Source organism: Pocillopora verrucosa, chromosome 13 (genome assembly GCF_036669915.1).
Source record: "Pocillopora verrucosa isolate sample1 chromosome 13, ASM3666991v2, whole genome shotgun sequence".
NCBI classification, from domain to species: Eukaryota; Metazoa; Cnidaria; class Anthozoa; order Scleractinia; family Pocilloporidae; genus Pocillopora; species Pocillopora verrucosa.
Genome location: NC_089324.1, coordinates 12,780,799 through 12,804,552, shown reverse-complemented (window position 1 = coordinate 12,804,552; position 23,754 = coordinate 12,780,799). Strand labels below are relative to the sequence as shown.

The following is a 23,754-nucleotide window of genomic DNA, read 5'->3' as shown; positions in this document are numbered from 1 at the left end:
TAGTTTGAATAATCAATCAGTTTTCTCTCATGTCTTATTTAACTTATTGATTATTGAGTCTGCTTTTTGTTCAAATTTGTTTGTATTCGCGAGAATTTCGTCTTCGATAACAGAGATTCAATGCGAAACAATAATAAAAAAATGTATTTATTTAGTTGACTTAGTATAAATGTGCTCATGTTTGTATTCCAATTTTATCAAGGAATACCTGTCATTTTTGTTTTCAATTATTTTTAAATTCGTTATATTTTTTTCAGATTTTATCTTCATTTATACCTCCACATTAACGCTATTCTTGTCTTCATACGAGTTTTTGCTTTGTTTGAACAAATATACTCTCTACTCGACGTGAATTCGCAATTCATTATCGGGCAGGAAATTGAACACAATAAGGCTGTTAATTTCTACCTCATTGTTTTGCAAGATTTTAATGATTAATGTTCGTGTCGAAGCAGTACGGATTCAACACGATGTTTGCACTTTTATTAATCGAATTTACATAACGCGCGCATGCAAACCGTCAAAGGTCTTAACAGCGTGTTTAACGCATTGGCCAATAGCAGGTGGCCGAGGCCCTTCACTGGTTAACATCTAATTGTCTCGGGGGAAACCAGTTTTTCCTTTATACATGAATAATGAATGGTTGGGGTTGTTTTTAGGCATCGGTAACGTACTGAAGCAAAGTTAATTTCGAAGCTTTCACTTCACTTTCACTCAATCATCTTGGAGTATCGTCGTTTTTCCTTCTCCTAGCTTTCATGGTTGCTCTGGTAGTATGGAGGAATGAGTGATTCCACCTAATTTTTGCTAGTTGAAGACTATATAAGTGAAGCCTAGGTGAAGATTTTTGACAGAGATGAATACATCATGCCTTTGATAATCTCCAAATTGGTCACTTTGGTAAGTAGAAACGGATGCTACCTTTTTTCTTTATTACTAACAATTACAACCCAAATGTATAAATTATGAACATATCTTTTGCTACAAGAACATTCTTCCATATTTTTTCTTATCAATTTAGGTGTTGTTTTATACCTTCTCGAAGATCTCCGCGACTGGAGGATCATTATGCTCAGGTATTGTTTTGTTTAGACTAAGACAGAATTTATCCTTACAGTATCAATACAATATCAACCAGATGAGTGATGAGAATAAAGAAAAATATCAGTTTGGGGATAATTAGTTGATCCAACACTAAATTTTCTGAACTAACATTATAAGATTTGTATGGTTGAGAGTAAGGAGAATTACAAATTTCATCTGTGAGTTAAAGGGTTAACATTAAAGTTTTTTATCGCTGAGGAAATATCAAATGTTCCTTCTATGAAATACAACTCGAAAATCTCATTTTTTCAGATGAAGAAAAATCCAAATATATTTTTTACAAAATCGATAACAAAGTTCAATTTTGAGGTACACTTTAAATAACCATCTTTCGAGAAAAATTAATGATTCCATTATCATTGTGAGCATATCTTTTCATGTCTATCAAAACATCTGGTACTCGGCATGATAAAAGCGATCGTGAAAAGAAAAAAGAACAGATTATTCAACAAAGAACCTTCCTAAGTTTATTATTAGCTTTTCAAACATGTTTGGTTTCTCCCTGTGCTCCTATGATTCAATAAAGGACATTGAGTCAAATATCACCTAAACTGAAAGTTTATTCTTCAAATAGTACTGTGCAAAAATGTTGGATGGTATCTTACTTATGGTGTTAATATAGGCTGTATTTTGAGGGATTTTAGGTGGATCATTGACAAAATTGAATTTTTAGCATAAAAAATGAAAATCCACGCACCATAATGGAAAACTGATAATTGCTTCCAGCCCAAACAAAAATGAGCTCTCCCTGTCAGCAATTGCCTACTGGAGTTTTTCGTTCTCGTTTATCATTCTTGACTAATTAAAAGATCCCAGGCGACGAGACTTAGACGCCTTTGTTCATAACTGCATCGCCCTGATGCAGATAAAATAATGCCATATTTCCACATTTAGTAATACTTATCGCGTTAAGGGCCCAATCTTTTTCAAGGAAGCTTAGAATTACAATTTTTCCAAAGGCGCAAGTCTTAATTATCGCTAACGTGGAGGCAAATTTCTCATTTGTCATTGATTATCAATTACTGGTCTTTTCTTTCAAACGTGACATCTACCCTAATTCTATGTAGAATACTTAGAACAGAATCTTCTTCCACCAAGAATTCTGTAAAATTCCAGAAAATAACTTCAACCATTACTCCATGGTTTTGGACCTGAAAGACTGACTTTTCGTCTTCGCGTAATACAACATTCTCATTAATTTTGCAGTCATCTTTAGTGAAATAATCTCTTGATATGGATTTGTTTTGGGAAAAAAAAAACATTTTGCAGAGTTAATTTGAGAACAGCATGACCTCTTGTATTTGCAATATCGTTAGTTCTGAAGTTGGTTTCACCGTGGAATATCAGTTTTTATTTAATTTTCTCGTATGTTTAGGGTCTCACCCATTTTACCAACTCAAAAGAGTCTTTGGTGTTATAGAGGGTTAAGGATTACCTCATACAGTGGCATGATTTTAATTAGATATGAAGGTTGCGGGAAGTTCAGAGAGCACAGAAGTGGCGTTTGAGTTGCCCGAGGTGCAGCCGAGATTCGCTTTCCAACAGAACTTCGGACTGTCAGGCGTGACATACACTGCAATCCGGGTCATCGTTATGTCCAAACGCTTGTATTTGATATCCGCTTCATCTTTTACAAAAATATTCGCGTACGAGCGTTTACCCTAGTGACTCAAGCTTCCACTGATAATGTCGAAAGCAAATGTAGCTTTTCCGAATTCCTCCAAGATCGTAATGAACACTGAATTCAAAATTGCCTGTTTTTTAGATCATGACTTCAGTCTAGAATTTCCAAGCCGTCAGAAGTCTAAATCAGCGTATTCAACTGTCAGGATAAATGGAGACAAAGACATCGATGCTCTCACGATATGCTTATGGTTGAAACCATCCTTGGGCTCGGATCTTGGACTTCTACGCTATTTTGATGAAGCGGGGTCCGATGTATATTTTGCATTGAGGCTAGGTTCTGTTGGGCAGATATGGCTTTCGATCCACGGTGAAGATAGGTAATAAACAGAAATGTGTTTGCCACCTATACCTTGTCACATCACTTTTTTAAATTTTTTTTTTCAATCGCTGCTCTCCGATTTAGTCTGTATTTACATTGGCTAATACTCCTGTGTAAGTGCATTAGCCCTGGGCTATTATTGGAAATTCCCTTGGACTTTTTTTCAATTTCCGTGGCAATAGTCATTGTCGGGCTCTATATCTTTATCTTTTTTTATCATTTATTTCTTGGGGGAATGTTTGCTCTCCGTCTTTAAAAACAAATTAGCTCGTCGTGGAAGCAAACTTGTCTGTATTGATGTCGCTTGCGGACTCGATATGATGGCAGAATTGTCAGTAGCTTGTATGAAATTTTAATACATATATAGTGTTATTGTAGAAAAAGAGTTTCAAGAGTCAAAAGTTTACGAGAGGGCCCAATTCATAAGCTGTTTTACCAACGCACTAATAATCGATTTTATAATAAAATGCTATAGCAGAAATGCTTCCTGAAAACACACTACAATTATTTCTCAAAGCAAAATACAGAAATTAACGCGATAAAAAATGGTTTGCCCTGAGGGTGAAATAAAAAATGATGGCAAGGGTATACAGATGTCTCACAAAAAAGTATTCCTTACCAATTAATGTATTTTTAAATATCTCAGTCATATCTAGCCAGGTAAAGCAAAGGTCGTAGTTTGAAACTCTCCAACCTTTATTTTCCCTATGTCTTGTGTTCATAACGTGAAGCAAAGGAAAATTGACAAAAGGCTGGTTTAGAAAATTTTGAATTAAGGACTCATTTACTTTTCTGAGATGATTTTTTTCGCTCAATAGAGAACTAGATATCATGCCTCAAATCCAGAACGGCGAATGGCATGGACTATGTGTCACATGGAGCAAAGATGGTGGCCATTTTCTGATTTACTACGACGGTCGGTTAATTAGAAGTGAAAGTGATTTCAAATCCGGAAAATCATTTTCCTCGAAGAATACCTTCACTTTGGGAATCGGAGCGGAGGAAAAGTTTAACTACACCGGTATGTTAGGGCATGTAAATATATGGCCACGCATTTTGGAGCACCCTCTCCTTTCAGTTCTTTCTTCCAAGTGTGGGGTAGAACGCGGAGGACTTGTTTCTTGGCCTCAGTTCCAGAAGGATCTTCGTGGTGTTAATTTGGGAGAATCCTGTTCTTCTAATGGTAAGGGCAAGTACAATTAATAGCTCCTGCTTAAGGAGCACTTGATTTAACGTAAGGGTAGAGAGCTGGTGACTTGCATTATTTCTACCGACTTCTCTTGCGTAGTGTTGTCCTCTTCCTAGGCCGCGAAAATGCCAATGTATCTGTAACAGATCTCGACAGAAATATAAACAATATACTTCACTAACCCAAAACACTTTCACGATAGCTGTTTGATCTCCAGGAAAATAATTCAGGTTATAAAAAGATGTTAGTAGATTTTTTACTAGCGCAGGCCAAATTAAAAAGAAAAAGTATGGATCCTTACGAGAATCGGTCCCATTCTTTCCGATTCCGTGCTTTGTGTTTATTAAAATTTGTTAGCTTGTCAATAAAAGATTTAACAGCTCGTTTGCTCTATTTTAGAAGTTCGTATAACGCATGAAGTGAAGCACTGGAAGCTTAATGGAGAGGATCAAGATCTGAAGTAGGTTTTCTGATATATGCGAGCTTGACGTTATCCTATCGACGTTGTAGTCGTAGCTATTGACACCGCAACAGTCTTTATCATTATAATAACAGTCGCCATCATTGTCCTCATAATTTTCATTATCACCATGATCATCATCATTATCAAATCATCTTTGCCACCATCTTTAAATTCGATGTCATCGTTCTCTCTATTTTCCTCTTCTTCCAGATCCTCTTTCGCCTTTGAATGCCTGTTTTCCTCCTTCCTCCTTACTCTATCTAACTTAGCTCGACTTCCCCGTTGTCGCTCCGTAAAAGCTGCTAAAATACGTCGTCATTTATAAATCCTCCTCTTTATCGTCGTTTCCTTTCGTATCCTTCCCTTTGCTATCAGTGGTTATTTAGTTTGGTTAATTTTTTTTCAATTTGCCATCTCATAAAACTCAATGTTGGAGGGGACATCTACCATCAGCAAACTGGCTCTTCGGTGTTAATGCAGAATGAATATTTCTTTTATTTTTAATCTCCATTTTTCTTATTTGCCAAGGAAGTTTACATCCTAAACAATTTTTCTCTATAGACCGCAGTATAGCACTGTATTCTTGGAAGGTCGCCTTAATGGTCACAAAGCTGTTTATCTTGATCAAACAATGGCCTACATTGAAGCCCCACCCGTTTCTTTTGGCATGGCATTCACCATGACATCCTGGGTAAAACTTCTTTATTCCGCCCCGATCTACAGACCAATTCTCAGCGTCGAAACAAACAGCACAGATAAATTTTCCATCGGTTTTAATGCTGATAATCAGCTGCTGCTCGACAACTGGTACCAGGGAGTTTACAACATCACAAAAAGCTATGCCTTACTTCCAGCGAACGAGTGGATCCACGTGACTGTAACCTGCAACCAAGATAGGGTGTTGTCGTTTTTTGTCAACGGAATGAAGGATATATCTGTAGCTGACGTATGGCAGGGTCCAAGAAGCGGCGTGTTCGAAATAGGCAGATACAAAAATATTAGTGAAGACAAGCATCGGTACTTTCATGGTTTTCTCAGTGATCTCTTTGTTTTTTCGAGAGCTTTGAAAGCTGATGAAATCGGACGATTGATGGGTAAGTGAGACCTGTTTGAATATTGTCGAGAAAAATACCTCCAGGGCAAACGAACGGCACTCTACAATCCGACTACAATAAGTAGAGTACAAATAACGCGCGAATCGGGTACAAATATCACACAATACTTGGACAGTTGGCTACTTTTCACTTTAAAAGAAATCTGTTTAGCCGGTCGGCTGAGAGCGCTCTGTTTCTCTATCTGCTTCGGTTTTCCTGTCTTATAGTGAGTTCATATTATCGTTGTTTGTATTTTAACTCTGACTACCTAGCTACAGATTAACATGGCGCGATACTACACATAAAACCGTTTATCGATATATCTATGCACGAGCGACTTAGAATAGCATAAAAATTTTGATTCTTTCGTACTCTTATCAAGGCTTTTCGAATCCTTGTACTTTCTCGAAGTGGAGCTCTGATGCTTTGACACCGCAACAAACACCAATAGAGAAATATCGTTACAAATATTGCCCAGGTATTGGGGAATGTAAAGAAGTGCGAAAGTGGAAACCAGGTTTGTAAGAATAGAAACTATTCTTTTTTCATTTTTATATTGACCCATGCCTTGGATAATTTAGTAGAAAACTAAGGGTGCCTGAATGTGCTAGAAATAATTTCGAGCATTTTTAGCTGTTGTTTTATTTACGCGTCACAAATTAAGGCGAATACTCTGATTTATTGTTCGCAATAGTGTCACCGACTGGCCGACTGGCGGATCTGAACAAACTGTCCACCATACTGACAAGCTGACTGACTAATAGACAGATTGACTATCTGACTGACCGACTAACTTTCTAAATGAATGAACTGATCGATCCATTGATTATTTACCTGTAAATATACGTCGGTCAGAGGGTAGATCAGGGCGCACATATTACGCTTGATTTCTCTCTTTTTATTGTTATTTTATACACAGCTGACTGTCGAGAAGTGCTGTTGTCGGGAAATAAGACCAGTGCTAAGTACGCGATAAGCCCCTTAAACAACCACGAAGAATTCGAAGTTTTCTGTGACCAGGAAACGCAAGGTGGTGGCTGGACAGTCGTTCAACAAAGAATTAATGGGTCACTGGGCTTCGATAGAACATGGGATGAATACAAAGCTGGTTTTGGAACGGTAGGCGGCCAATCAGAAATGTGGCTGGGTAATAATAGAATTCATAGCTTAACGACCCAGAAAACTGAGCTTTTGATCGAATTGAAAGCGTTCGATGGAACTGAAGGATTTGCCTACTACGGCCATTTTCACGTGGCTGGTGAGGATCTTTCGTATAAGCTATCTGTTGGCGGTTTTTCAGGGAACATTCCTGATAAACTAGGATTGCATAACACTTTTAACTTTTCGGTGACTGAATGCGGAGATGGAACTTCATCTTCGGGTTGGTGGTTCACTCCTTCTTGTGGCGAGGCTCTGTTAAACTCTGAGTATGGACATGAAACTGGTTCTATGATCTGGAGTGATTTTCCGTATACTGACGCCCATAAAGGCAAAATAAAGAAGACCACAATGAAAATAAGAAGGAAAGAAGGTAAAGTGTTATTTGAAGTTAGAATTCGTGATATACTTGTTACACTTAACTGTTTCTGTTGTGAAATGAACATTTTAGCCTCTTTTGGCTAAAATGTTAAATTCCAGGTCGATGTTCGATGTAACCCCCGCCCTCACTCTACTAACTATTTCATTTTTTTAACAAATCCTTAGGGTATCCTGTTTTTATCACAAACTGGACAACATCAGCAATGCGTTCTCGCCAACTTATGCAATGATTAGCCTATTTTAATTCATTTCATGAGGTGTTCAGCCGAAGGTACATGCATTTACCGAGAAGTCTACTATTTCTTGTCAGATCATTTTGGAGACTACACTCTGAAGTTCTCAGAGAGGAGAGAAACCTTAAGCATCGTCACCTTTCCAATCATCTTGACAGAGTTCCAGGCCTTTACCTCATGTCTCTGGTTAAAAGTGCGACCTCCAACAGTTCCTAGACCAATGAATCTGCTACGATATGCAGAACAGGACGGAAACTTCAGTATGGACCTAAGACCCGATGGCAAGGAATATAAGATCATTTTATCGATTTGGCCAAGGTAAGGAAAAAATTTAATCAGAAGCACTAACATAATCCAGTAAAACTTGAGATGAGGAGCATAAAATAAATTGTTTATCGATATCACAACGTATTCGTGATCGAAACTTGGTCGTTAAAGTTGACGATAAATTAAAATTAGGGGTTGGCGAAAACGTCGCGCCGAATACAAAAAAGGATGATACTTGGCTGCACGGAATTCGAGTGCTCACGAGTAAGCAAAGCTACTGCAGGAAGTGTTTACCCATGGAACTGGAAGTTTCCTATAACTCAGAGGTAGAGCGTCCGAACTACTAATCGAAGGCCATAGGTTCGACTCCTATTGGGAACACTCGAAGTTCTTTTTCTCGGAGTATCAGGCCTGTGTCATTCATTTAATATTGAACATCATTCTCCATTTAAGATTTCTTTACCAAAAATGTATTTTTATCCGAGAAAGTTGAATTCAACCTGAGAAGTGTTCTTAGATTGAAACCCTTAAGGAATTGTTAAACCGTTATGTATGTGAAAAAAGGTCCTTATGTTGTTAAACCTGATAAATACGAAAACGTTCATGTCTGGGCATGTCAGGATAGAAATATTAAATTTATTGTGTGCGTTGAAGAAATCCTGTTTTCGAAACAGGAGAGATTGTGTTATTTCGTCAATATCGTCATATTAAATCTCGATATTTGCAGCACCCAAAGGTTTATTAAACAAGTCAAATATCCTTCTCTGGATGGAGGCTGGCATCATGTTTGCACATCCTGGACTTGCGTAGATGGACGAGGTGCAATTTACATAGACGGTTCTCAAACATCCTTCATTGACATTGGTAACGGGATGAAGTTCCCTGGTGGTGGGACAGTTTTCATTGGAAGTATACATGTACTGGACCCGCCTCAGCTAGAAGGGGAGATCACATACATGAATTTATGGGATAAAGTACTGTCGAATGCTAGGATCGAAAATCTTGCGCTCTCTTGTAGCGCTGAAGCTGGGAACGTTTTACAATGGAGTCTTTTCGCAGCCATGTCGGTGGGAAATATACAGGTCGTTCCCTTTTCTGCGTGCAGAGAAAAAGGTATTGTTCTAAAGTGCATTATCGTAGTCTTTTTATGTAACACTTATAAATACGCGCCACTGACGAAGCAAATAATTAGACGTCGAATATTCGTTCTTCTATAAATCAGAAAACAATCTGCTTCGTTTTACTCTTTGTAGCTTCAAAGCATTTGTACTAAGGAACAGAACCACACAGACGCCTATCCATAGTAAGCTCGTTTTTTCAATGCATCTCACCCCTGCGGAGTGTACTTTTCATTGTGCCTTTTTTCTCAAAATCACAGTGAAAGCATCTGACTCCAGAGTCACTTGACACTGAGAATGGCTTTCATTCAGATTATAGGATTTCTGTTCAGGGCTACCCTTACCACTAGGGCGGACAGTCTTAATGATATATTTCTCTTTTTTTTCTTTCTTCCTTTCTTCATTTTTTTGCTAGCTGTTTTGTTTTTTGTTTCGTTTGAGGCTTTCTTTTTCTGACAAAAAACTAAAGAATGTCATCTGATATTTCTAATTGAAATTATTTCTTCCGCCATCATCCTTTTTTCTGTCTGTTCTAGAGATGTATTATTGGAACTTTAACCAATTAAGTTACTTGCAAAGCTTCGACGAGAACAAAAATCACCGCGCCGAGTTAACTGGAGCCCAGATATCAGCTGACCAAAAATATTTTGTGATCGAAGATCAAGGAAAGTTTCAGGCGGAAAATTTGAGCTCAGAACTCAGTGGTGAAAATGGATTTACGGTTTCATTCTCAGCCAGGCAGACAGGTGGGTTAGATGGGTGCCATTTCATGCCATGTCAAGTTGTAAATTCTTTAAAAAATTTAAATGCTTGTAATCACTCATAATTCCTTTTAATCCCAATGAAATTGATCGAGGATACCTCTTATCGCCATTTGGCAACTAGTGAATGATAATAATGGACAAAAAAGGGCAAAAAATGTTTACAATAGAAATAAGAGACATAAAACAGACAACCATGTGAACGAGAGGTAGGTAAAAGCCGAGTGAATTCGCGGAAAACATTCTTTTATTAGGGAGTTAGAAACTGTGTTGCTGCGTCAGTGAGAGGTGAAACAAGATAATTATTTTATTGACCGGGCCAGCGTTAGTCCTTCGTCATAAAGCCAAGCTGAATTGATATTAATTTCCATCAATTTTTGTAGCACATATAGGTGACACATGTTTTTAGACTTATAGCAAAGCCAAGTAAGGAAAACGTAAGTGAAACAAACCTTATCTTAAATTGCTTAGGACACAATGTTGAACTACATCAAACCTCCCCTTCAAACTTTGTATTTCTATATTTCTCCAAGAAGTCAATCCCAGTTATCGGAGACATTTCTGCGACCTGGGGATATCTACTAACGCTAGCTTGGGCAAAATTCGAACCTTTTTTTTTCTTTCTGGAATTTATTTATATGGTTGGTAGGGAACTTCCTTTAAAATCTGTGTTTTCTCTCTAATCTCTTTCAGCTTTAGCCTCAAACATACTTAAGGATGACTTCAAATCTCTTGAGGTGCTCCGCAAAGCATTTCCTGATTTCCTTCGTGACCATGCAACGTGGAAACGTTGTTACTACGCTAACCAGTCATCCTGGAGCACTAAAGAATTTCACACCGAGTGCGATTATAGGGGACCAACATTAACTATCATACGTGTCCGAGAATATGTTTTTGGAGGCTTTGTTGACCAGAGTTGGGGAGGTAGGCATTCTTTAATAATATAAAAATCTTTTTGGGGGTCAGAACTACGTAAGTTGTTCAAAAACTCATGTTTGGCTGAAAGCTCAGAGGCACTGTCGTAGCGCGTGTCGTTAATGCAAACGAGGTCGTTTGTGCCGTGTTTTACAAAGCAGTAAAGAGGCGCACGCTGCCATATCTGAAGAGCGAAATCATCTAAAAGACTAAAACTATTCTCTTGCACGGATAAACAAATGAATATATACTTAATCAAACAAGAGCGTGCATGCACCCTCTAACAAGCATCTTCCATAGGAATCAAGTACTCTGGAAATAGTTTCATGATTTTTAAACGATTTTGTATATTGTATAATATTTATGATGGTAAATTAATGATGAATATGTAAAAACATGACTAACCAATGTAGCAAAAAGGGACCAGATAAAAACGCTCATGCTTTATCAAATTGTATTTTCGTCTTGTTCTTAGGAAAACCAGCAGACATTGGACGTCAGATAGAAGGATTCCTGTTCAGCCTGTCAAACCCATTTAACCTGGCCCCTCGAGTCCTATCAATCCAGCATGGCTACGCATCCGGAAGAACAGATCCACTGCTTGGTCCAAGTTTTGGAGAAAGGGAACTTGAGCTCTTTGAAGACAAAAATGGCCGAATCATGGGATACAGCAGTTTGGGTGCTTCTTTTGATCTGAGGAATGTTTCATTACCTTCTCATGAAACTCGTTATTACTTAGCGGGCTCTCAGCATTTTTATCCAAACCAAGTGGAAGTTTTTTATTACCATGGTGAGTTAGTGCTGAAAAGGTATCAAAAGATTAGTTTTGTCGTTGAGTAAACTCGAGGAACACTCTGAGACCTCATAGGAAAAAAGTTCCGATAAAATTAATCGATTTAAACCTTTCAATTTGTTGGCTTTTGTCTAATAGCCATTAAAGATGGATAAAACAAAATATAAATGAGCTCGACTTTCTTTTTGGATAGTCAATAATCAGGTAAAAACTCAAGGGATTTTATGCGAGTTAGGGTGACTTGAGGCTTAAGATAAGTCGCGGCAATATCGAGCTTTCCGCTTTATTTAGTTCTATCTAAACAATTCGTGCATAAAATCAAATGATACTCGAAAACTATAGCTGAGTGGTTCGTCACATGCGCTATACAACTGTTTCTTTCGAAGGTAAATATTTCGTAAGGCGACTCGAGAAAAGCTTGACCGAAACATGAAGCGACTCATGGAGATTTTTTAAGCGACTTGAGATAAGCTAATGCATTGTGTGTCTCTCTCCCTTTAGTTCCTTCTACGCCATTAGGTCTAGAAAATCAAATATTACCCGACAAGTACCTGAGTAGCTCATCACAACTCAATAACAGCACTGGTCCTTATCTTGCTCGCTTAAACGAGCAACGCGACTCGAAGGCGTGGTGTTCAACCGGCCCTAATGAATGGTTGGAAGTGTTCTTGGGAAAACAATACACCCTGACGCACGTGGCTCTGCAATCAATTGGTGGAGGCGTGGACGTATCGGAATTGAAAGTTCAGTATGAAAAGACTAAGGATGGAACCAGTTGGACAAAGTATAGCAAGGAGATTGACGGAAAAGAAATTTCTAAGGTTTGCTTGTTGCTTTTGTTGCAGGGGTTAAAAATCTTTTACTGCCGCCTATAAGGCCTCCTATTATTTGTCACGGAGCCACAGGACAACCGCGGTCTACCGCTGGCCATAAAACCTGCCGTCTATTGAGCCTGCACGCAGGCTCTCGTGTTTCGGTTTCGCCTGAAAAGCTCTTTTTTAGCCCCAGCTGCCTGTGCTTTTCAATTTTTTGCTGTTTTTTTTCCACTTTTTTGTTTTTCGTTCTTTCTTTTATTTGAAGGTAAATACATGGGGAGCTTTGAAATTGTTACAGGATTGATTTAGTTTTGCTTTAGCGTTCTGTGATCTTTCAGGAAACTCAAACCAGCCTCTCAACCAATCAGAGTCAAATTTTCTAGCGCCTCGGACAGTTCATTTGTATCTATTTCGACTTTTCTTGGTTTGTTCTCATTTTTCTTTTGTTTTGATTGGTTGTTCTTACGTTCTTCTAATATCACCAAAGGTGATACTGGAATAACGCAAAATAAATTATGGAGGCCGGTTATTTACACGAGGTCCAACCAAAGCCATGGCTTTACGCAATCAGTGGGCCCTAATCTTTCTCCAAAGAGGTTTAATTTAATTAAATAAATGTCCTTCCGTCGTTAGCTTTCGGCATTTTGAGCACTGATCACAAAAAGAAATGTTTAGACAAAAAGATTCAACTTAACTGAATATCGTTTACGACAGGGTTTTGTTGAATAACGGCTAAACTTTGTTTAGATAATTAGACCATAATGTCTGAAAACATTTTGAAAGTTTAATTTATTACTTTTATAACTGTATCACCCATGTAATTTATTTTAAAGGTACTTCGCTTCAATTTTCCATCAGCTGGGTTTTTGATGAAGGAAGCGTTCATTCCATCTTTCCAAGCCGTCAAGGTTCGATTCTATCTTACTGAAACGAGAGTACAGTGCATCAAAATGGAACTTTATTCCTACGATGCAGGTTTGTGTATGAGATTAAAAAATGGAAAAAAAAAGCTCTTAAGCCATTTAATTTTCCATAAATATGCACACTTTTATTCAATTTTCATGTTATCAATGATATTAAATTGGCCAGTAATTTTAAAAAGCCTGAGATAACTACCTAAGCTATCTGAGCTAGCTGTCTGAATTTAAATTTGCAATTTCACTATCAATGAATAGGTCGCAAATTCCTCTCTTTAAAGTTGCTTTCAATCAGCTTCAGAGTACAGGTCAATTCTTCGTGTCCCTCTTTCTCTTTAAGGTTGCTCTCAGCCTCATGGAGTTGAAAATCGGACGGTAGTTCCAGATGAACAACTAACAGCATCCTCAACCGAAGTTTCTGATAAATACAAACAAGATTACTTTTGGCCAAACAAAGGTCGGCTAAACCACGATGAGGAAGGGGCTAGTTCCTGGGGACCTTACAAGCATCCAGTCCATTTGTTCGAGGGAATCTGGTTTCAGGTAATCATCGTTGATAAGTGTTCCTGAACAAGTGCAGGCCAAATTTTCAAGTTGGTTTTTGCGATCTTTGTTAATCTTTAGTCAGTCTCGGGTTGGTCTGTTGTGAAAGGAGGTAAGGAAAGGGAAGTGGGAGGTTAGGGTGCTGGGGAGGAAGTTTTATTTCTTGAGATAAAACTGAGAACAATTTTACTCCCTCTTTCTTTTTCACTTCTCGCTGATTAAGAAGGTAATATTAAATTCCTTTATTACCCTGAATACTTCGGTTGGAAGTTTAAGGGTGCTGTGGCCTTGTCAGGATTTCATGCATTCGAGCTGATTGTGATACGTTTTATTTCTAAGGTCGATTTAAAGGAAGAAACAGAAGTAACATGTATTGCAACCCAAGGAAGGCCAACACACATCCAGTGGCCAACGAAATATCAAATTGCGTACAGTTATGAAGGAAATGACTGGAAGTATTTTGAATATAACAATGGAGTAAAGGTAGCATTACCCCTTTCCACATCTTTATTTCCATCCGTTTCCTTTAACAAGGAATGCGGGATGGAAGGGTCATGTGCTAGGAAACTTTGCTTCTCGTCCCCTGTCTCCCGTCCTTGTTAGCTTTTTTTAAATGATTCTTGAATCTTTTGGGAAATTGAGTTTATTTTTGAGTGGCTAAGATCTGAAACCGCAAAAAGGTTTATTCCTAAATAACTCTCAGCGCGACATTTTCTATCTTAGGAATATGATGCAAATTCAGATCAACACATGGCAGGTACAAACTGGTTGGTTCCATCCATATATGGAAGATTTTTTCGAGTATATATCACTCAGTGCAATGTTGCCTGCAGATTGCGAATGGAATTGTATGGTAGAAGAGATTCGAGCAATAGTAAGTCATCCAATACAATTTTCAAGCTTTCTGTACATTCTTTACCAAATATAGCGCTAAACAAAGAAACAAGAAAAGGACATTTTTGATAATTTTCACTAATCAAGGTAGCCTTTTTGCTTTCGACTTGGCCTCTGTCGTGACGACTGAGATTGTGTTAAACTTTTCCAGCACTGGTGCTTTCCATATATGTTTGCGATTCAGATGAATGACGGTTATGCCATAACGAATTGCATCAAAAACCTTAGAATAATCTCAACTTTATCACTTACACCACGAATTCTTAAGCAAATAGCTGACACAAGTCATGAACTGCGTGATTGTTGCTTCTGCCATCTTATCAATTCAAGATCTTTTTGAAAAGAATTAGATGCATCACAAAAATGTTAGGAAACTGGATGACAGAAATTGATAATTTAACTATGTAACTGACCCTCACTAGAATAGGAATGCTGTTGGTTGCTACCTATGAGTTATCGTATGTTCGTTTGCCACGATTTCCTTTTGAAGGCATCTGCTGGTTTAAGAATGGCCTATGTTTCATCGTCCGACGTGGGCGATACCACATTTTCTTCGCCAAAGAAAACTATCGATGGGAAATACGCCATAAATTGATTGTAAACCAATGGTTCGAAGCCACTGTCACCTGGAAGCCTCAAGAGGGTCTAAAATTTTATGTCAACGGTAATCTGGTAGCATCACATAAGAATCCAATGCAAATGAGCGTTTCCCCTGACCATGAACCGTTCAAGCTTCTCATAGCTTCAAAGGAGAATGGAGGTGGGTGGAGCAGAGCGACTTCTATTGATGATGTCGCGGTTTGGGGAATGGCGATGACCAAAGAGCAAATTAAACGCAAGTCTGAAGGTTTGTTTATAGTTTTCACAACCGCAAGCTTTCATTGAACGTATTCCCTCCTTTTCAAACCTCTTATCTGCCAATTGTCATGGAGACTAATCAGTTCAGGACAAATGTATTAGTATTGGCAGTTTGTCAAAGAAAACTTAAAGGTTTATTACAGACTGATATTCCATCGGGTAGAAGGTCTCATACTACCGAGGAGAGCATAGAGCGCTTCTCGCTCGAGTTCCATAACAAGAAGTAGATAAAGTAAAAACATGCACACTGCTTCGAGCGAGAGAATGGAAATGAAAATATCATGATCGGCTTCAGTTTTTCTGCTAAAACCTACTAAACATGTTGAATTAAATAGCTGTCTACTTGCTGTTTAATCTACTCTTGATATCATCATTCTACTGTTCCTAGTTCATTTCGACTTTGACGATAACTCTAGAGACTGGAAATCTTTACTAGATGGCACCAGTTCCTGGAAACTACACCAAGGATGCACTAAAACGTCGGGTACTGGGCCATGCAACGATGTTTCTAGAGGAGGTATCATGAACACTTGTTTGTTTACTTCTTTGTTCTTGCTTGTTTTTTGTTGCTGTTGTTGTCGTTTTTGTTTCAGATAATTTCCAGCTTTATCTGATTACGTTTTTCCACTCCTCTACTAAATCTCGCAGTTTTCGGTTGTGCTGCTTTTAACTAGCTTGGAACGGGCCATATTTTACCGTGCATCGAAGCATTGAATGGCTAGCGTTTGGAGGGATTTTATCTATTGTATGGCAAAAGCCAAACAGCGAGGGGAACAAAACGTAAACGTAGGAATTTTCTATAAAGCCTCCAAACTGATGCACAAATTTATCTTGAACCTCAGTTAACTTTATTTTGTTTCAAACGGTCAATACCAGTATAGTCAGGGAGGCAACGTCTTGACTGTCACAGGGAAACAAAATAAGGGCTCACTTTCCTTACCATGAAAAATGTAAAATTTGCATAACAGAATGAAGCAAAAAAACAACGACAGATTTCGCTCGGTGCGAGCTGTCTCTTCATGAGGATCAATCGGTACCATATAATTGACTTCATTCAGTGTGTTACAACTGGTTTCTTTGTTTATTTGTTGTCTACAGGTCGCTATATTTATTTTGATGCCTCGCAATCTAAAGGAAAAGCCAGGTTTTCTACTCCCTACAGTATCCACTCTCATACGTGTCTGAAATTTCATTATCATATGACTGGTATGCATACAGGGAGGCTAAATGTTTATACGACAGATATCAGGGGTAAAGAACAATTGCTGTGGAGGCTCTTTGGAGAACAGGACCATATATGGAGAGAGGCCAGTATCCCAGTCAACGGTATTCATCAACAATATCAGGTACATTTTTTCGATTGTTACACTATGAAAGTGTTAACCACTGACCAATTAGGCCTTAGCTCCATTTTGGCCATTGCTTTTACCTGTTTAGAAAGCAGTTAAGATACTAAACGTACTCTCATTGGTCGATAGTGGCGTTTAGATGAGAGCATTTGAATGCGGTTGATAGGTTTTTTAGATAAATTTCTCATAAAAACGAGTGACAGGACTTTTCCTGTAGACCATTTGCCCAGACGAAGGGCTAACGCTCTAAACATCCAAACGTCAACTTTAAAAAAATTTTCCGGTGGCCAAATTATATTTTCCTGTCTAGCTTCACTGAAACACAAGGGGTGTTGAGAGAATTCGAGAAAGTCCTGCTAGCCCACGACTGCCCATTGAGTTCAAAAAATTGTCCAGAAGTCTCCCAAATTTTGTGAGTCTAACATAAGCCGACCTGAATATAGATATTTCAACAAGTGCGTATATTCCGTCTTAGGTCATTTTTGAAGCGGTTGGTGGTCCAGATCACTTAGGAGATTTAGCAATAGATCAGATTGTGTTTACCAGAGAGTCGTGTGTCTTCTCGCCTTTTTCAGCAGTGCCCCAGAATTCGTATCGCTCAGGAGTGGGTAAGTCACGTGTTGCTCTATTTTCACTGCATTTCTGATGTTTGCATCGTCTTATTTAGTGAGATTATGTTCCGGGAACGAAGAACCTCCTAAAAGTTGACTTTCTCCTAACAAGTGGTAGCTCAGTTAATAGTAGCGCCCAAGTATTATCTTTAAGACTTGGGTACGAATCCCTCAAAGCCTGAATTTCCTCAGGCTTTTCTCTTGCAATTCCTTCTATCGCTGCTCTTCAGTGAGGTTTCACTTTATCCTCTCTTTGTTTTTCTGTTCCATGGAAAATTCAAGATATTTTTTCATGTGAGAGTCAGCCTCCTAAACTAGAACTTCTTTTCCAAAGCGAAACTACTGAATCCCTGAAATAATGTATACTCAAGAACCCATGGCAGCTTATACAAAATTGTATGTAGGCTTGTCATGAAAATAAATAAAAATGGCCTAAAAATTCTGCGTCTTTAACACACTTTTACTGTTCTCGTGACTTCATTTTTCGTAGTTATCACCTCCTCTATAGTTTCAATGGACACTATTTACCATCAATATCTTGGTTTGATGGTGGAAGAAGAAGGTTATGGCTCTTCCCGTTGGATTCCTTGTTACCGCGCTCTTGATAATGGCTGGAACGTTTCTACCTTTCACAGGCTCTGTGACGATAAAGGTCCTACCATGACCATAATCAGAAAAAGAAATAACGTGTTTGGGGGCTTTACTGAACGAAGATGGAGTGAAGGTACTTCATGAAGATTTTTTTTTTGGCCCTCTTTTAAAACAGTAATTGTTGAATCATTTTTAGAGCCATTAAAAATACACCAAAAAAGCACCCAAAGAAGCTAATGTAGCTTAAAATGCTGTATGAGACCACTGAACCTATAAGACCTTCAGGCTGTCAGCCTTTGCCCTCGCTGCCAGAGAACTACTCCCATTTCCAATTTCTAGGGGGAGGTTATGAGCACTGTTATTCCCCTTGGATGGGATGCAAGTCCCGCGTAACCTCCCAGCATTTATCCACTCCTTGGTGGAGAGAGATACTAATGGAATAAACTAAATGACCGCTAAATGACCGCCATTAAACGCTCGCGTTGCAATGTTGTACTCTATTATTGTGGTGTCATTGTAACAAAATGTGTTTACTTTATGAATTTTCAGGCCAGGACAATGACCACTCCAGTTATGATTTCCATTTTTGGCGCAAAAACGTTGCGGACTGTGTCAAAACCGCTATACTACCTCTCACGTCATCGCCAATTTCTAGTTTCACAGCCTCGTTTTGGATTAAAACCTCAGTTAAGTCACCATTAATAGTGTTCTCTATTAAGCAAACAGGCAGCCGCATGCATTTAAAACTGGATTCTACCGACTCATTCTCTCTTTGTTGGATCAGTTCCGTTGATAAATGCAGGTAAGTTGAAATTCCCTCATTATTTTGTTCAAGACTAAAGGGAGATCAGATGAGTAACGCATTAGCTGACGACATGAAAAGACGGCTATGAAAGAGACTGAACTTACTGTTTGTTGGTTGTATTAATAGGTACCAGTGAGTTGCCAGAGAAACCCAGCTAAATGTTGTTTAGTTGCGGTCTAACAACAGGGAAGGGAGAGTAGAAATATTTCTGGCTTCTGTATGTATGCAAACTGGGATAAACGGCGACAGCTACGTATGTTGCTGTTTTGTGCCGACAAAAAATTTTTAGCTGTTCTCTCATGAAAAAAATTTCAGAATACGTCAATTATATGCCACAATTTCTATGCCGACAAAAAATTTTTAGCTGTTCTCTCATGAAAAAAGTTTCAGAATACGTCAATTATATGCCACAATTTCTACGTTACGCGGGCGTGCGATATCGTTTTTTTTTTCCTTTCCACATGAAGCCTTGCGTTTGACTTGCATCTATCTCATTTTTCACTCCTTTTTTGCAGTATCAACAAAGGCAGCATCTCCTTTGTGATTAACGATGGCTCTTGGCATCATATCACGGTTGTATGGCATGGCAGTTCAAAATCGTGGACGTTATTCTCAGATGGTGTGAACCGAGGAAGACAAACTAAAAACAATTGGAACGAATCCCTTGTGTTAAGCTCGGCTACTCTATTTATCGGAAGGAAGCCGAACAAAGATTCATCCAAGCTATTTTCTGGCAGAATTACTCAGTTTAACATGTGGGACCATGAGTTGGAGGAAGAAAAAATCACAATGTTAGCACGCGGTTGTAAAAGTGAACCGGGGAATATGATCCAGTGGAGCAACCTTAGGAGCAAAGTTGAGGGAGAGCTGAGGATTGTGGAGCCGTCTTCGTGTACGTATTCAGGATCCTATTCGCACCTTGTGCTGTTAACCAGTTTTACTGTGCCCCTTTTCTATTTCTCATAAACAGCCATTTCTACCAGCTACAACTCCAGGATGATCCATTTTTACCCCTAAAAGATATCACATTCAATATTGTTCCCTCGAGAAGCTTCTACCAATAGATAATTTCAACTAATCAGCCATTATCCTTAATCCTTTCATTAAAACTGTTGGTTCCCTTTGACAGTAATCCCTGTATTATATAAGATTTCTCTCCCCTAAACATGGAATCCCTTCGGGTGGGCCACCCTGGGATATTCCGTCAAAGTAAGTTGCCTGAGGTTGCTACGATCTTTTTGAAGTAACCGACAAACCTCATCTACATGATTTGTAAACAACTATTCCATTTATAGGAAACATTTTAGTATTTCCCCGAAATTCAAAAATTCTGATAAGCAGGATACTTTTGTTTTTCGCCTTTTTCCCGTAATGGCATTGACATACATACTCCCAAGTACTATTGTACATATACTTTCATACTAAGTAATGGTATTTCATTGATCCTTTAATGAAACTCTTTCTCCCTTGAAGGGGTAGAGTAAGAATTTGATTCCAAAAATTCAGGAAACCTCCAAGCTTTAGGGGAAAAGGATGAAATTAGCGTAACAGTAAACGGCCTTTCCCCATAAATCCATATGGCGCAATGTTCACGCCTTTGTAGGCCAGCAAAAGTCGGACAGCTGTAGGGTTAAGGCACATATCAATCTCCGTGTACAGGTTCGTCCTCGAACTACAGAACGGACACCAAAGCGTTCATCTTCTTATTAAACTACACATCTGATAGGACCCTCTTCAAAAAAAAAGTAAGCGAAGAATCATCGGCCTTTGCAATCTACAGCTCACCGTTCACTGGTCCAACCTTCGGAGAGTCTCCGTTTCATTTTCAGATAGGAATCGATGGCGACATGAAGCAAGGGACGAGTCAACACGCTGTTTCTTACAAAGGAGATGGAAACTTTAAGGGATCCAAACTGGAAACTCTGCTTGCTGGGGCGTCAAATTTTAATGTTAACGATGTGGAGGTGTTATTTAGAGCTCAGGGAGGTAGGATTTCTGATGGATTTTAATTCCGTCTTTTAAACTGCTAATGATTGATCATGACATAATTACATAGGGAGCACATGCATAAGAATAGTCCTTCACTTAGACATGTACTCTGGGAGCAGACTGTGATTAATGATTTTGTCAGTCTGTTCTATAATGCCCCGATTTAAAAATTTTAGGCCTGGTTTTTCTCCATGGGTTCAAGCTAACAACATGTTTTCTTGAGCTACCCACATTTCAAACTGTCCTTCAACATTGCATTGCTTTTTCGTCCAATAAAAGGGAAATATTTTTCTTATTAAGTCAGACGTGTAAGTCAAGGTATGCTACGATAATTTAGTTTACCGAGCCGTCGCCGATCTACGTCATCATCAGGGAATATAGATGGAAGTGAAGAGTATATTGGGCGAGGTGTTAGGCTAAATATAATAGGGGCTCAGCAGACAACAGGACAGGACAATGGCAGGTGCCGGTGTGTGGAAAGAATAGTTAATGGTAAGATTTTAACTAGTTCGTCAAGATAAGAGAAATATTGCCTCTTTGGTCATGAACGCGAGATAATGTAAACGAGGTTGTACTTTCTAGTAATTTATTATTCATGTAGTTTTTCATCATTTTTCTTAAAGCGTCCCTGTGCTCTGATCATTGTCCATTTTACCATTATTGTGACGAAATAACAGGCATTTGTCAATGTACAAACAAGGATCCTGAATTATGTCAACTCGGTAAGTAAGTGAGAGAAAGTGAGTGGACTCAGAAATATTTATCGTATTCACAGTTTTACTCATCAGTACTTTTTGGTTTTTGTTGTTTTGGTTTTTTGGCTTTTCAATATGTTGTCGAGGCGAGAAAGGTTTGTTTACATGCATATAATAGAACTGAGATAAGTGAAGATGACAGTGATCATTACGGTTATGAACACTACCTATCAAAAAAGGATCCAGTCTTACATTGCGTTGCCACTGTTGTCATTTGGAAACTTTTAATCATGCATTATGCCTCTCTTTGTATGGGAGTTTGGATTTTGTTTACAAATTTTTGGATAAACGATTTTTCATCCTAAGTTGATCATTAATGATAGCGCAAGCAAAAACCATATACCCTGCATCTGAAAATAAGCTTCGAGCTTCGAAGGTTCAACGTCACGTGGAGTGTTATTACCATCATCTTCATCGTTTCTATGCATCGTTACTGAAATTTGTATTCAATTTATTTTGTCGTTTCAGTAAAGTTTTACGAGAATTCTTCCCATCTGTGGTTGCTTGAATCAGTGGAAGATATCAAAGATCTCCGCGCACCTGGCTGGGGGCAAATTAAGGGAGGAGTTAGTTTTTCTGGCGATGGCTTGGTGACAGATGGAGTCAACGGTGAGGTACTACTGAACCATGAGGGGGAAACTTGCGCAACAAAGTCTGCTTATGCCAATTGTGATGATCCTGGTTTCACCGTATCGTTGTCATTAAAGCCTTGGTACAAAACCGACGGAGCGCGACAGACTTTTTTCAAATCCCGCGGCAAGTTCATTGTTTATCAGGAAAGAGGGAAGAAATCCTTGATTATCCGTGTGCAGGGTAGTGCTCAGTATTGTCTGAAAGAAATAGCGATGCCTGAAAAAATCTGGTCTCATTTGGCTTTCACGTACAAACCATCTGGGCCAAAAACACTTACAATTTATAGGAACGGGAAAAGAATCGATGAATTTGTCAGAGATGAAGGTTGTGAAATGGACGGGAAGCCAGAGTTTTCTTCGTCTAATATGTTATTGGGCTCTGAAGGAGGAGTGTTCGCCAAGGCTCATTATTTTCTCATTGCCATTTGGAGACAGGTTTTGTCTCAAGAAAGAATAGCACAGATTTATCGCGGCATCCAAGGTGAGAGGATCTCTTTCTACCCCAATAAATACTCTATTTTATTTTTGATATTTCTTTATAATTTGTTTCTTTGTTTTATCTTGGTGCTCTCGAAGAATGCTGATTTTTTGTTTCGAAATAATATGAAATACTATGAATATTAATGGTCACAAGTACTAGTCATGCGAGTAATCTGATAATAATTTTTTACCTGAAAGCACCTGTGAGCAGCAGTGGTAGCCGTGATCGTATAGTGGTTAGTACATTGCGTTGTGGCCGCAATAACCCAGGTTCGAATCCTGGTCACGGCACCTCTTGTTTTTATATATAATACGATTATTATTTTCTGGTCTTTGTTTTCTATTAATTTGTTTTTCATATATTTCAAGCTCCGGTTATGTCTTCCTTCGTTTTGATTTTTGATGTCATGTTTCTTAGCTCTGTCTTCGATCTTTTCCATCTTTCTTCCCTGTACTGCTTTCAATTTTCGCTTGTGACATTGCATCAAAAACGAGAAAACCATGAAAAAATTAAAAGTTTATTTTCCTCTTCTTTTCCTAATTTCATTTTGATTTATGTAAATTTTTATGCAGAAAAAAAAACATTAAATAGCATAACAAGGAAACAGTCTTTTTTTTATCTTTGACTCTCTTTTTCTTAGCCCTGTGGTACTTCATTTTCTACCTACATTGTGGCTTTGGTGAACTGAGTCCTTTCATAACGAAACCTTTAATCCCAGGAATATTTCAAATAAAAGAAAATCAATAGTATTCTGAATAAAAAGAAAAGAAAAGAAAAAAAGAGAGAAATAACACAACAATCATATGCTATCTTAATCATTACTTTGTATGGATCCATAGAGGAAACATACTTTTTAAGCTTTTAAATTTGTGGAATGAGGCAGTTGGGACGAAAATTTGCCACCTCTATTCTGTCAGCTCGAAGTTTTCATTTTAGTAAACCAAAACATGGAAATAAATTCTTCCGTGTCTAGCCAATGCCCATTATTAGATTCCTAACCCAAATTTCACTGCAGATTTGGTTCCGCTACGTT

The 23,754-nt window shown here is 38.4% G+C and overlaps 1 protein-coding gene and 1 non-coding gene across 2 annotated transcripts; both read left to right on the top strand.

Moving 5' to 3' along the window:
• The first annotated feature begins 786 nt into the window (after positions 1–786).
• On the top strand, positions 787–23,468 carry LOC131775098 (uncharacterized). The gene is made up of 29 exons (XM_066160002.1): positions 787–900; positions 1,022–1,076; positions 2,870–3,107; positions 3,928–4,292; positions 4,698–4,758; positions 5,323–5,855; positions 6,238–6,372; positions 6,775–7,386; positions 7,705–7,945; positions 8,622–9,007; positions 9,549–9,758; positions 10,467–10,697; positions 11,164–11,478; positions 11,983–12,302; positions 13,130–13,271; positions 13,554–13,756; positions 14,096–14,239; positions 14,480–14,630; positions 15,141–15,497; positions 15,897–16,025; positions 16,607–16,854; positions 17,333–17,465; positions 17,959–18,192; positions 18,609–18,861; positions 19,380–19,756; positions 20,524–20,850; positions 21,477–21,575; positions 22,077–22,721; positions 23,362–23,468. Exons 1-29 carry the CDS (start codon positions 868–870, stop codon positions 23,466–23,468), a joined length of 7,284 nt encoding a protein of 2,427 aa, XP_066016099.1. The 5' UTR covers positions 787–867.
• Positions 22,940–23,011, top strand: Trnah-gug (transfer RNA histidin (anticodon GUG)). Its single transcript has one exon. It is a non-coding gene; the product is annotated as a tRNA-His (tRNA).
• Positions 23,469–23,754: the final 286 nt, after the last annotated feature.

Coding starts and splice junctions, on each gene's coding strand:
- LOC131775098 (XM_066160002.1), top strand. CDS start 868: ATGCCTTTGATAATCTCCAAATTGGTCACTTTG. Junction 6,373..6,774: donor AGTGCGAAAGTGGAAACCAG/GTTTGTAAGAAT, acceptor TTTTATACACAG/CTGACTGTCGAGAAGTGCTG. Junction 14,240..14,479: donor AATATAACAATGGAGTAAAG/GTAGCATTACCC, acceptor TTTCTATCTTAG/GAATATGATGCAAATTCAGA.